Source organism: Notothenia rossii (genome assembly GCF_949606895.1).
Source record: "Notothenia rossii genome assembly, chromosome: 3".
Lineage (NCBI taxonomy): Eukaryota > Metazoa > Chordata > Actinopteri > Perciformes > Nototheniidae > Notothenia > Notothenia rossii.
The window spans coordinates 82,846,240-82,860,397 of NC_136901.1; the positions used below are offsets into that span (position 1 = coordinate 82,846,240).

Genomic DNA, 14,158 nt, shown 5'->3' on the forward strand with positions numbered 1-14,158 from the left:
ATTTATTATTATTTTTTGTTTAACAGTTTTTATTGAGATCAGAAGAAATATACATTCAATAGCATTGCATCCCACCCAACCCTCCCCACCCGTCCCCTTAATTCCAGATCTTGGGGTCCTGCTGCTGCTGCTGCAACAAACTATTGCTGTAGTCATCCTGGTTTAGGGGGATCTGTAAACTGTCGTAATAATTTAGGAAGGGGGTCCAAATATTTGTAAACTTGCGGATTTCTCAAGTTTAAGGAAATGCATAGTGTTTATTATCCATTTAGTAAATTTGGGAGGTGCTTGATCCTTCCAGGATAGGAGAATTAGGCGCCTGACAATCAAGGAGGTAAATGCTAGGACTGCCTGAGTTTTACCTTTAAGGTAGCCGGTTTCAGGGGTGAGGCCAAATAAAGCACATACAGGCCCATTTATTATTAGTATTCCATGCTCTTACTTTGAAGGAGAGATGAACCCGTTTCCGGTTTTGAGTTAGCTTAGCTGAGACTCCAAGCTAAAGCACAGCGACTTGGTTTGTCGCGGTTTCAGGCGTTAATATCAAGCCCACAGGAAGGATTTATCCATTTAAAAACTTCTAACAGATGAAAACCAAACACTCCTATAAGGTACGTATGTACGATTTGACTCTGTAGACAAAATAAACAGTACATATTCGGCCCGTCGTCTTTGTTGGCCCCCCTTGTTGTGGGCCTTTTTAGTATTCAGATGAAAACATGAACAATAGGGAATTTAGACAACAGCATTTAATTCAGTGAACCGCTTTTGTGTTTTTCTTGCTTTCCGTTACCTGAAGATCAAATAGCTGCAGGCTGTGAAAAAAAAAAGGAGCTGTGTGTGAGGGGGGAGGGTCTGCATAGGCCTTGTTTGAATGTCTGCATTGGTAGGGGCATCAACTATTATTTTTCTCACAGGTGGGAGACATCTCACTATCAGACAGTGGCGGTGCCAGAGATTTTCTTTTGGGTGTCGTGTGGGGGAGCTTGACGTTTCACAGATGGTGCTCAAACATTTAGGGTTTTCCCTTAAAGGTGGGGTAGGTAAGTTTGAGAAACCGGCTCGAGATACACTTTTTGTTATATTCCATGGAATGCTTTTAACATCCCGATAGCAATGAATATCTTAAGTGCTTTGACAAAAAATCCATAAAAAATGTTCATCTGTGGAAGCCGTAGTACTGTAAAAAGCACGACCAAGCCGGCCCGGCTAAAATAACTGGATGGCCTACCTGCCTGTCAGCATTCCATCTGTGCACAAACTTATCTCGTGCCCTCATTGGTCATGTGTGTGTTGGAGAAGGGGAAGGAAGTATCAGATTTCTTCCGGCTATGTATTTTCAAATTATAGCGCACTCGAGCTGGTTTCTCCAAAATGACATACCCCACCTTTAATCTACCGGGCGCTACAGTTGTATTTTCTACTGCTACACTCCCCACGTGCACATACACAGTATACTTGTTACAATGAAGGCTCGATAATCAGCTCACGGCATATAGGTGTAAGCAGGGGTAACGCTCTATTTTTATAAGTGGGGGGTGGACCTAACATCCTCTTTTTTTTTTAATATTGATGTTAAATGCATCAATCTGGTGCACTTAGAGAGCAAAATTAAGAGATCTATGGATACATCTCTCAACACCCATATGAAACAGAACTGTAAACAGATGTACTTTTTCTTTATGGATATTTTACAAATCACTCCCCTTTTAAAGTGTATTCTTGTTTTACTGTCATATAGTATTTCATAACTGTTTTTCCTTTATTCTCCTATTTTTTTACAACTATAATGATCATATGAAAGTGTGCCTCGGAAATAATTGTTTACATAAATCGTGACCAAACCGTTTGAGACCCACTGAGATAACTTAGACTAAAGTTAACTATCTAAACACTCAAGAGTCCTTTGGCTCACCTGAGTCCCTCAGTCTGACAGGAGAGGACATTCCCTTCACCTTGTTGTAGAAACAGCTCCTTCTATCCGTTAGTGCAGCTAGCTAAACAGAGTCTAACAACACGGTCCCTGGCACGGTGTGCTCTCTCTTTCTCGCTCGCTTAATCACACTAAATGCGCGTCTGACACACACACACACACACACACACACACACACACACACACACACACACACACACACACACACACACACACACACACACACACACACACACACACACACACACACACACACACACACACACAGAGCCGAGCTTGAATGAAACGCAGAGACCCAGAAGAACTTGTTCTGTACATTCTGCATATTATTTTCGAATTGATCATTTTTCAAATTATGAATTTCACAAATAAAAATTAAAAAAGACATACATTTCTTGGGGGTGCTATGGCTATCCTAGGGGCAGCTTCAGCACCCCCTAGCACCCCCCTGGCGCCGCTTATGCTATCAGATCCAGATTGCTTCTTCTCTGACTCCTCTGTCTGATTGCAGAATTGATGGCTGCCAGATGACCTGCTCAACATGATTCCTGTCACCTATCACAGCATGCTGTCGTCTGCAAACAGCGGACACCCCAACCCTCTCTTGGATCGTGTTTTGAACTCTTCAAACGTGAGGTGTTGTCCGAAATGTGGATTTTCTAGTACAGATGCAGCAGAGCTCAAGAAGCATGTGATGGAGCACAAGGGGACGAGATTTTACTGTTTTTACTGCAACAAAGTCTCGTTCAGTGAGGCAGAGTTAAATGCTCACCTGAAGGAACACAATTCAAAGTATCCGTTCAACTGCCCCCACTGTGGACAGGGCTACATGAGGAGGCTGTGCCTTGTGAATCACATTGAGCGTGTACATAGTAAAGTCATGAGTCAAGGACCTGTTAAGACTGGCATGATTCCAAATCCACATGTTCCTGCCTCCAGTGCTTTATCAAGTGTTTCCACTGCGGATCCATCATTGCTTCGACCGACTGTTCGGGTGAAAGTACCTGCGCTGAGCTCATCTGTAGCCAGGCTGGGTAAAGATGAGCAAAGAGGCAAAACACTGCACACTAATGTATCAAATGCTACTAATGGTAGTGTAGAACTTTTGTCCCCTTTGAACGGACTCTTTCAGCACAGCAGAGCTTTGACGGTTTCTCTTCCCGAGGAAATTACGATCCCTAATGGCTGTATGGTGGAACTTGTTGAGGTGAAAACTGTCAACGGCACAAAGGAGCTAAAGCTGAGGATCGTCTCTCAACAGGGAAACGAGTCTGTGATAAAAGACACAAGGACCACAGTTTCGCAAAACGCAGCACTAGGACAGCCAATCTTATCTGCATTAAATCACACAAACACAGTTAAGTCTATGAATATGGGGATGTGCACTATTAACAGGAAACAGTGTGAAACCAAATCTGTGAGTTTGGAGCGTCCTGCAATTGTCCCGGTACATTTTTCCAAAAACCTCCCGAATCAAGTCAGCAAAGGCAAAGTTGGATTAAAAAGAACATTGCCGGAAATAATCAATCTGGAATATCATGAAGTTGTTCCAAACAAGGTTCCCAAAATTCTTGTGAATCCTGTAAGAGAAGGAAACTGTGGGATCAGAGTTGCTCAGAGAGATCTGGGGAACCACGCAAATCTGCACTCCGTTATCGCCAACAGGGCAAGGTCGACTGGCGCCCTGCATCGAGAAAACAAGGGAGCACATGTTTCTCAGAGAGCGGTGGATGATAGAAGGAATTTAATTGATCATTCCAAAGGTGTTCCACCCGTGAAGGAAAGTGACGTAAAAGTAATTCCTAGTGATGTGTCCCGGCATGTAAAACTTGAACCCGGGGAGATAAGGGAAGAGGACTACATTAACTTGAAAACAAAGAAGGGGGCAGTTGGTTTTAAGCAGCAAAAATCTGCCTCCCCTTCCTTGAATGTTCTCTCAGCTGGCCAAGTGAGACCTCCAGCCATTTCAGTTTGTAAGGATAATGTTGCAAATTCTTCCTTTTCAATACCCAGGACACCAATAGACTCAGGCAAAACACCGGCCCTTTGTAATCGCACAAATTCAAAGGTCTCATCTTGGGTCCAGGAAGTGAGATCCAATGAGAGATTGGCAGAAGGAGACCTGCCAGAGTCTGAGGGTTTTCCCATCATATCTTCTGTGTTTTCATTAAGTCAACAATCAGAGGACGGCCAAGGCTCCTTTCAACCGCTGGTAATGGCTCTGCGTGGTATAGTGATGGATAAAAGCAACAGTTCTGTTTGTACAATTCTAAATAACATCAACACAACGAACAGCACAGAGCAGGCGATGGAGGCAGAAAAATCGAAACTCTTCAGTCGGATGTCAACTATAGATGGATCCATTATCCGTCACCTTTTATTGACTGACCGGAAAATCGATACTATAAAAGTGGAGGGGCAGGATAAAGGCATTCAACACCCTCCTTCACTGACCCTCAACAACTTCCTTGTCAAAGAGGAACAAAATAATACTACGCTAACGGACAAAATTAAATGCAACCACACTCCTGAGTCAAACTCGTGCGTAAAAGATGAGAAATCCAAAGTTGACGCACAGGTAAATGCACATGCCACTACAACGCCTCCACAGGAAGTGGCACAAAGTGAGCATGACATGTCAAAGTTTCTGACTGTCTCTCTGAAAAGGGTGCAAGTAGGCGTGTGGAAAAAAACCAAGAAGGGACTAAAACCTAGAATACCCAAATATAGGACTCCGGTACCTGCGTCCAGTCTGACTGACAGTACAGTTATTTATCCGATGCCACTGAAGGGAGACCAGCTGGTGAAGCGCCCGGGCCCAAACCAGCCCGTGGTGGTGCTCAATCACCCCAAGCCCCGGACCAACCGTCAGAGAGTGAGGACAGACAGGTTGGAAACAGGAGCCTTGGAGGGCGCTCCAAAGTGCAACATCTTCAAAATGAGGCTGAGCAAAGTGATGGGGCAGAAGTATGAGGTAATGGGCTGCACTGTTGGAGTCTTTCAGTGAAATTATCAGATAATATCACTGGACATTTATCTGAAAATACTTAAAAAAGGACACTATATGGACATTTGTTCTCTCTAAGGCAGCATTAGATTAGAAGGAAATGACTTCTGATTATCATGGAACCTTGTGTGTTACATTTATGTTGTTTATCTAGGCATGGGATGAGAAATACTAAGTGCAATGGATGAAACACGGACCATATTCTGTTGTAGATTAGAAATACACAGATGTTTAAGTACTGTTTCAGAAGTTTGATGAACCAATAGAGTCAGAGTTGAGGCACAAATAATGCATGCTGTTTGCTTAAAAAATTAAAAGGAAAATACTGTATTCATTTTTTTTTTGCATCACTTATGTTTTGCATCTGGCCACTCTAAGACACATATTGAATTTGGTGCATCTGAGATTGTCAAATTGTGTGGGAACCGAAACCGGAATATAGGCAAAGTCATTATCATAATATGCACACAATTTTAATGATGGACAAATCTGTGGTGAATATCAAGTCGGACTGCAACTAAAAAGTATTTTCACTGTTGATTTAAATAGTGAAAATAAGTATGTTGCTCAGTGTTCACTGAAGCTCAAGATGATCCTCAAATGTCTTTTTTTCCCCTCCAAAACTCAAAGATATTAAGTATTATAGAGGATTAAAGAAACCAGAAAATGTTTCCATCAATAAGCTGGAATCAATTAATTGAATTAAACAAATTTCTTTGGAACCGTTAAAATGTTTGTGAGGAAAATGTAATAGTTAGAATTGATTGATCTTTGGAAATTTAAAATATGATAACGTGTTTGATTTGTGCAAAAATGTAATATAAATTGTCAATTGAACAGCCTTTTTTGTATTACATTTTTTCGCACAAAACAACACAGGAAAACAATTCATTAACAGTACTTTATTTTGACAGTGAGCACTTGCAAGCCTACAGAGGTTTTAATAGTCAGCTGTGTCTCTTTCTCTGCATTTGTTGTTACATGTTAAATAGACATTATGGGAACGCAGACAATGTCATATGTGCAGCAATCGGTATCACTCCGTAGTGTAGTGGTGCATTCAGGCACTCTTTGCAAACTCTTACATTTGGGAAATCCTGCATGACTATTTCCCAGACCAACAGTCACTGGTACCTTCATCAAATGGACTGGACCAATGCAAGGTGTAAATAATGGAAGCTGGGTTTGTTCTCATTTTGGATGTGTTGTGAACCATGGGGGGTTTCAGAAAAAAAGAGGGTTGCCAGCTTTTTTTTTGTGTTTGCATGTGTTTTGTGAAGTGAATTGTCACAGTTGTACTTATTATTCTTATAATGTGCTCCAGTTTCTTAGCAGTATTTACCACTTTGCAGGCCGTTCTCATTGATAAACTCTATTTTCTTATTTGCCAGTTTCATGATATTTCAATGTGGAATGTATCGCAGATATTTGAGATTTATTTGAGTGTTATGAAATCTTGTGCCATACAGTTTCCTGTCTTTAATGTACTTCAATGTAAAGCCTCTGTAGCTCCTTAAATAGTGCTGCATAATGGATCTGATAAAAGCACCTCAGTTCACAACTGTAACAGAAAACCACGTGCGTGTGTTTTTAATTATGTAAATACTAAGTGACTGGTGATCCTGGGTTTAAAGTTGTCTTTTTTTAGTAACCATTGAAAGGTCACAAACTTTCTCTTTACAGACGGTTTACAACAGCATTACAACAGCAGCGTGTTGTGTTTAAAATCTAACCATGATGTATTAAGTGATAGACCTACGATTACATTTATAGGTTTGTCTTGCCCAGTTTATATTGTGTAAATATGTTTTGATCAACATATTTTTATCGTGTAAATACCTATACATATAAAATGTGATAAATGGTGTTCATACTCTTTAGGAGATGGTAACCATTCCACAGCCTCGTCTACATTGTGCTTTACTTGTCTAACGCTGCAGTGTCTAAAGCTGGTGTGCTGTATTGTTTATTTTATTATTATTTAAATGTGTCACAATTATTTCTGAATGTTTTTTTTTTTTGCCTTTATTCACTTCTCAATGTATTACATTCTCAATGTGCATTATCGTGTCTCATGCTTTTATAAATAACAATTGTGTAACTACATTTTTCTATTAAAACATGATAAAATATTGCATAGCCTCGCCGTTTGTTGAACAGAATTGCATTACATCAAGGGCTCATGATCAGTATATAACCTTTACATAGTAGATCTCAGTAGTAAGATTCATCCCGCTTCCATCACATTAGTATGCATAGAAAGTGACAGGTGCTGTGACAGGTCACACCTCTACCTACTTATGCTAATGAGCTAAGTCCCGCCTCCCCTTTGTTCGAGGTGTGAGATCTCAAGTAGTTGTGATATCCCAAGTAGGTGTGAGATCCGTCGATAGGAGGGGGTTGATGTGTATTCACAGGTATGAAAAGCCCCCACCGTTGCGCCTTATGGTGTATCATAAAAAATGTTTCAATCACATTAGTATGCATAAAAAGTGACAGGTGGGCCCGCCCCCCCAAGTCTATTAAAACAAAATGCCGCTTCCATCACATTAGTATGCATAAAAGTGACAGAAGGGCCCGCCCCAATTATGTGATGTCAGAAGACCGAGGGGGTGGAGTGAGATAAAAAAAAAGAACCCCGTGCAGATAAAAAGCCAGTCATTTCCAATCATCAAGTCATCTTTCCAAAAAGAAAAAATGGCCAAGAGACGCCTCGATATGGGTTTAATCAGCGAGACGCCTGTGACAACTTACCGCCATCCGTCCGGAGCGCCAATCAAGAAACGGATGCAGTATCTGTGCCGGGTTCAAACACCTCCGGTCGAAGATCTTGAAGAGAAATGGCTTCTGGGAAATGAACATGTTTGGGGATACGTATTCAACTATATGGCGAATGAACTGCATTTCTACAATCTGAAGAATGGAGAAACGTATGGACCCCACAGTGTTAAAGCGACGTTGACCTCAACAGATTGGGCTGTGTTAACTCTGGTGTCTTCCAGAGATCTCCACGCAACCATTGTATCGGAAGAAGTAGTGCATCAAGAAAATACTGTGAAACCAGCGGCGTACAAGATATTTGCAACAAAAAGCAAAGAAACGCAAACAAAAAGCGAGATCAGAGAAGAGTTTTCACCATTACCCCCCAATGTGGAGGAAGAAGAAGGAAATATCCCCCCGCCGCCAGAAGTGAAAAGAGTCCTGACAAGCACCGTCTGGGAAACTAAAAGCGGACCATCTGGGCGATGGTATTACCGCGCAAGCCGTTTGCTGACGCAGGGGGGAGGGGTTCTCTCTAAAACACAGTGTCCTGCCATCTCTCTCTGTTTCTGCTGATGTGTAAAATATACAAAATAACGTTTTATATACTTACTCTCTTGTTAAAAGGTGATGAAGTTTGTAGCGTAAGCCAGCCATCAGTATTCTAGTTTTAAGGATCGAAGGATCCAATGTATTTTTAAATGGAGCAGAAATAGAACTAGTCTCCCAGTGCAAGTATCTTGAACAGAGAGTGTCATATTGGACTCGCACTTGACTTTTTAAGAAACATATCCAGAAAGTAACCAATACCATTAAATTCAACTTGCAACATTTTAAACAAATTAGACCTTTTTCTTAACTGTCAATGCTGCAAAGTCATACCTCCACTGTATGATTCTATCCCACATTGAATAATGTTTTACAAACTGGTCGTTTGCTTGTGCCACACACCTGAAACCCATAGAACAGCTGTTCAAGAGAGCTATCCAGGTGTTTGACAGAAAGCCACAGTCATACCACCATTGTACCATCCTTGAATATGCTGCTCATGCTCTTTGTGCATATAGTGTATTTATTTTTGCTGTATGTATATAAATGTCATGTTCTTATATGCTGTATGTGACGGGACTATAGATGGAAATTAGCTCAGAGCTAAAATCCGGCTCATTTACACTTGTAAGCATTATATTTGTTTTAAAGTGTTCATCAATGTGCACTACGGTAGCCCTGAAGAAAATTAAACATTAAAATATGTTATCGATGTCCCCATTCCCAGTTTTTTTGGGGAATAATTGCGATGTTTACTATGTTTTTTGTAGCTCTTACCAAAACAGAATTTTTGTAAAAGACTGCGACTCTAAAAGGCAAGTTTGTGATTTTAACGCTGTTTCGAAGAAACAATACATTATACAATATTACGACTTTTTTCCCATATTTTTAACACAATCTTTTTTTATTGTTGTAGGGCTTCAAGATATTTTGCATGTCATGCATAAACACGGTGTCATCTTTTTCCTTGAAACTGACGTGCTGCCCGTTTTACAAAACAAGTTATTTTTCTGCTTCTTCATCCTCTGAATTTTCCTCCCCCGTCCCTCTTCCTTCAGCCAGCACAACAAGAATCAAGGTGGATCTGTGAAATGAAACACCTCTTCCCAAAGCGTGACTTCCCTATTGAGAGCATGCGTCTAGGGCAGTAGGGTCTAAACCAATTGGCCAGATAAACTAACATGCAGAATGTACGGTATGTTTGAAGACTAACCATTTATCCAGTTCAAGCTGTCTTTAAGATGTGACATTGCGCTCTGACTATCCCCCGTAAAATCGTGACAAACTATTACTTATTCTTAAATTTGACCTCTTGCTGCTTGGTTGAAAATGATAGATGAAAAAATAACTTTAAAAAAAAAGACTCAAACAGCGAGGGACATTATACTGGTGAAAAAACTCTCAACGACGATGTTCAGTAAACGATCAATCAAAATCGAAGGATCCAATGTATTTTTAAATGGAGCAGAAATAGAACTAGTCTCCCAGTTCAAGTATCTTGAACAGGGAGTGTCATATTGGACTCGCACTTGACTTTTTAAGAAACATATCCAGAAAGTATCCAATACCATTAAATTCAACTTGCAACATTTTAAACAAATTAGACCTTTTCTTAACTGTCAATGCTGCAAAGTCATACCTCCACTGTATGATTCTATCCCACATTGAATACTGTTTTACAAACTGGTCGTTTGCTTGTGCCACACACCTGAAACCCATAGAACAGCTGTTCAAGAGAGCTATCCAGGTGTTTGACAGAAAGCCTCAGTCATAACACCACTGTACCATCCTTGAAAATCACAATTTCTTGAGTTTTTGACATTTTTTATGTCTTTTAAAAGTATGTGTTTTTAAAAAAATAATATTTACATGGGCTGGCCCCCCTCCCCTTGGGGGAATTCATCCACAGAAAACACACTGGACGCAGCACTAGGTCAGAAACCAGAGGAGACTGTGAAGTCCACCACAGACGGACCACCTTTGGACAAAATGTCCTCTCCATTAAAGGCAGCTCATTGTGGAATAGCCCCCCCAACTGAGATACGGGATTGTCCCACTCTCAATAGTTTTAAAGGTCAACTTAAAGAATGGTTGAGCAACAAACAGACGTGTAATCACCGCTAAATAAATGCACTTTAACACAGGGGTATCTCCTCTTGCACTTTATGTAGCGCTTTTATCTTATCTTGCACTTTATATATCATAGCTGCTACATTGTACTGCCAAGTGGTAAATGCTTGTATGCTGCTCATGCTCTTTCTGCATATCATGTATTTTATTTTTGCTGTATATATATAAATGTCATGTTCTTATATGCTGTATGTGACGGGACTACAGATGGAAATTAGCTCAGAGCTAAAATCCGGCTCATTTACACTTGTAAGCATTATTTTTGTTTTAAAGTGTTCATCAATGTGCACTACGGTGGCCCTGAAGAAAATTAAACATTAAAATATGTTATCGATGTCCCCATTCCCAGTTTGTTTTGGGAACAATTGCGATGTTTACTATGTTTTGGTAGCTCTTAACAAAACAGAATTTTTGTAAAAGACTACGACTCTAAAAGGCAAGTTTGTGATTTTAACGCTGTTTCGATGAAACAATACATTATACAATATTACGACTTTTTGCCATATTTTTAACACAATATACTTGTACCTTTTTATTTTTTTTGTGGTTGTAGGGCTTCAAGATATTTTGCATGTCATGCATAAACACAGTGTCATCTTTTCCTTCAAACTGACGTGCTGCCCGTTTTACAAAACAAGTTATTTTTCTGCTTCTTCATCCTCTGAATTTTCCTCCCCCGTCCTTCTTCCTTCAGCCAGCACAACAAGAATCAAGGTGGATCTGTGAAATGAAACACCTCTTCCCAAAGCGTGACTTCCCTATTGAGAGCATGCGTCTAGGGCAGTAGGGTCTAAACCAATTGGCCAGATATACTAACATGCAGAACGTACGGTATGTTTGAAGACTAACCATTTATCCAGTTCAAGCTGTCTTTAAGATGTGACATTGCGCTCTGACTATTTCCCGTAAAATGGTGACAAACTATTACTTATTCTTAAATTTGACCTCTTGCTGCTTGGTTGAAAATGATAGTTGAAAAATAACTTTAAAAAAAAAGACTCAAACAGCGAGGGACATTATACTGGTGAAAAAAACTCTCAATTCTACAGATGACTCCCCCCACTCAACGCAATAAGTCCCTCCCTCCACTCAGCAAAGCATCTAAAACTAAGGACCCCACTAAGACGACAGTTTGAAAACTAGCTATGGATCTGAGAAAAAACAAGTCTCCCCCCGCGAGTTGCAGCCAGGAACAAACTCCTGGACTACCATCATCACCATCATTCTGGACACCTGAATCTTGCAGTACTACTGCTGCTTATTTTGCTCCTTGGGCCAAGATGTCTCTGTTTATGGACACAGTGAAATCAGTGTTGGTTGATATTGTGGAGGGGGTGCATAAAAAGCACTGAAAACACAAAAAACAGGCTTGTGTGCTAGTATGGTTTTTGAATAAACACATCATTATTTTAAAAAGTCAAATAGTATCAGCTTCCCATCGACTTTTAAAAATACTGATGTGTTTATTCAAAAACCATACTAGCACACAAGCCTGTTTTTTGTGTTTTCAGTGTTTACGGTGTTTCTGGGTGTCGGTGTTTCAGTGTTTTTGTGTTTTTTGTGTTTTCTGTGTTTCTGTGTTTTCTGTGTTTCTGTGTGTCGGTGTTTCTGTGTTTTTGTGTTTCTGTGTTTCTGTGTTTTCTTTGTGTCTGTGTTTTTGTGTTTCTGTGTGTCGGTGTTTCTGTGGTTCTGTGGTTCTGTGTCTCTGTGTCTCTGTGTTTCAGTGTTTTTGTGTTTTTGTGTTTCTGTGTTTCTGTGTTTCTGTGTTTTCTTTGTTTCTGTGTTTCCATGTTTCTGTGTTTCTGTGTCTCTGTGGTTCTGTAGTTCTGTGTCTCGGTGTTTCTGTGTTTCTATGTGTCGGTGTTTCAGTGTTTCTGTTTTGTTTCAGTGGTTTCAGTGTTTTCTGTGTTTCCATGTTTCTGTGTTTCTGTGGGGGTATAATACGCACGTTTCAATACACATCTATCATACATCTTCACTGTTACCCTCCCCTTGTTATAATGAAGACAACAGTGCATGTGAAGGACTGTAATACACATGTATCAGACACGCTCCCCTTGCTATAATGAAGACAACAGTTTTTAAAATGTAAAAAACACTTTTTTTTATTTAAGAAAAAAAAATGTCCTATTTACATTGAAACATTTTCACACACAAAATCAATAGTTATACTGATTGTAACATCCCCAGGACCGTCTCCAGCTTAGAATTCCCCAGATTACTGGAAATATCATGATGGAGATTTTTCACTTCAGTCAAAATATTCATGTGTATGCTGTTTTTGACACAAATATGCATTACATCTACAAACAGAGCATACAATGAGAGCACATGATACACTTTTGATGTTTGTTTCATTTCTTCGGTAATGTTACAGAATGTTTCGGAAAATGAAGATTCCAGGACCACTTTAAATGTTTCGTTTACAATCGTTTCCCAATGACCAGGAATAGTACTGCCAGAACGAACGATATCCAAAATGTCTTCTAGTTTACAAACTTCAGCCATTCTGTTTACACGGGGATCACTATTCACTCTGTTTTCAATCGTCCTCATCACCACACTTATTAAAAGGGTATTGACTACATTCTGATCAATATATACCGAGCGTTTTGCATAGTAGTTCCCCATTTTTATTTTAAAGAAAAAGTCAATGTATCGAAAAAGAAAAAATCCCTGGCTTCAACCAACCGCAGGTTATTAGTCTTCTTCTTCTCCATCCAACTCGGCATGGATCTTTTCAAGTCTCTCCTTGAGGCGTCTACAATTTTTGAGATTGTGCAGAAAAGCCTCCGAAGCGCCTCGGATCCTCCAATCATCCGTGAAAATGTCTTTATCAATAAGAGTCTGGTCGATCTCAGTAATGAAGTCGGTGAGCCAGAGTCTTTTCATTAACACGTTGTAATTGTTTCTGAAGAAAAAATCGGGCATGTCATTCAGACAATCGTGTTGCCTCTGGCCGGGGTGAATGACTCGGCATCCGTTGCATATTTCTTCTCTGTACCGATGTATCACCCCCTCCACAATATCAACCAACACTGATTTCACTGTGTCCATAAACAGAGACGTCTTGGCCCAAGGAGCAAAATAAGCAGCAGTAGTACTGCAAGATTCGGGTGTCCAGAATGGTGGTGATGATGGTAGTCCAGGAGTTTGTTCCTGGCTGCAACTCACGGGGGGAGACTTGGTTTTTCTCAGATCCATAGCTAGTTTTCAAACTGTCGTCTTAGTGGGGTCCTTAGTTTTAGATGCTTTGCTGAGTGGAGGGAGGGACTTATTGCGTTGAGTGGGGGGAGTCATCTGTAGAATTGAGAGTTTTTTTCACCAGTATAATGTCCCTCGCTGTTTGAGTGTTTTTTTTTTTAAAGTTATTTTTCAACTATCATTTTCAACCAAGCAGCAAGAGGTCAAATTTAAGAATAGGTAATAGTTTTTCACAATTTTACGGGAAATAGTCAGAGCGCAATGTCACATCTTAAAGACAGCTTGAACTGGATAAATGGTTAGTCTTCAAACATACCGTACATTCTGCATGTTAGTTTATCTGGCCAATTGGTTTAGACCCTACTGCCCTAGACGCATGCTCTCAATAGGGAAGTCACGCTTTGGGAAGAGGTGTTTCATTTCACAGATCCACCTTGATTCTTGTTGTGCTGGCTGAAGGAAGAGGGACGGGGGGAGGAAAATTCAGAGGATGAAGAAGCAGAAAAATAACTTGTTTTGTAAAACGGGCAGCACGTCAGTTTGAAGGAAAAGATGACACCTTGTTTATGCATGAC

General features: G+C 40.3%; 1 protein-coding gene across 2 annotated transcripts; it reads left to right on the forward strand.

Annotated features, from left to right (window-relative positions):
- The first annotated feature begins 257 nt into the window (after positions 1 to 257).
- Positions 258 to 7,075, forward strand: znf518b (zinc finger protein 518B). Of its 2 annotated transcripts, XM_079670046.1 has the most exons (3): positions 258 to 611; positions 918 to 1,043; positions 2,445 to 7,075. In XM_079670046.1, exon 3 carries the CDS (start codon positions 2,475 to 2,477, stop codon positions 4,938 to 4,940), a length of 2,466 nt encoding a protein of 821 aa, XP_079526172.1. In that variant the 5' UTR covers positions 258 to 611; positions 918 to 1,043; positions 2,445 to 2,474; the 3' UTR covers positions 4,941 to 7,075. The 2 variants fall into 2 exon arrangements, with proteins under 2 accessions (XP_079526172.1, XP_079526171.1); XM_079670045.1 differs by lacking the exon at positions 918 to 1,043 and having other exon boundaries at positions 260 to 611.
- Positions 7,076 to 14,158: the final 7,083 nt, after the last annotated feature.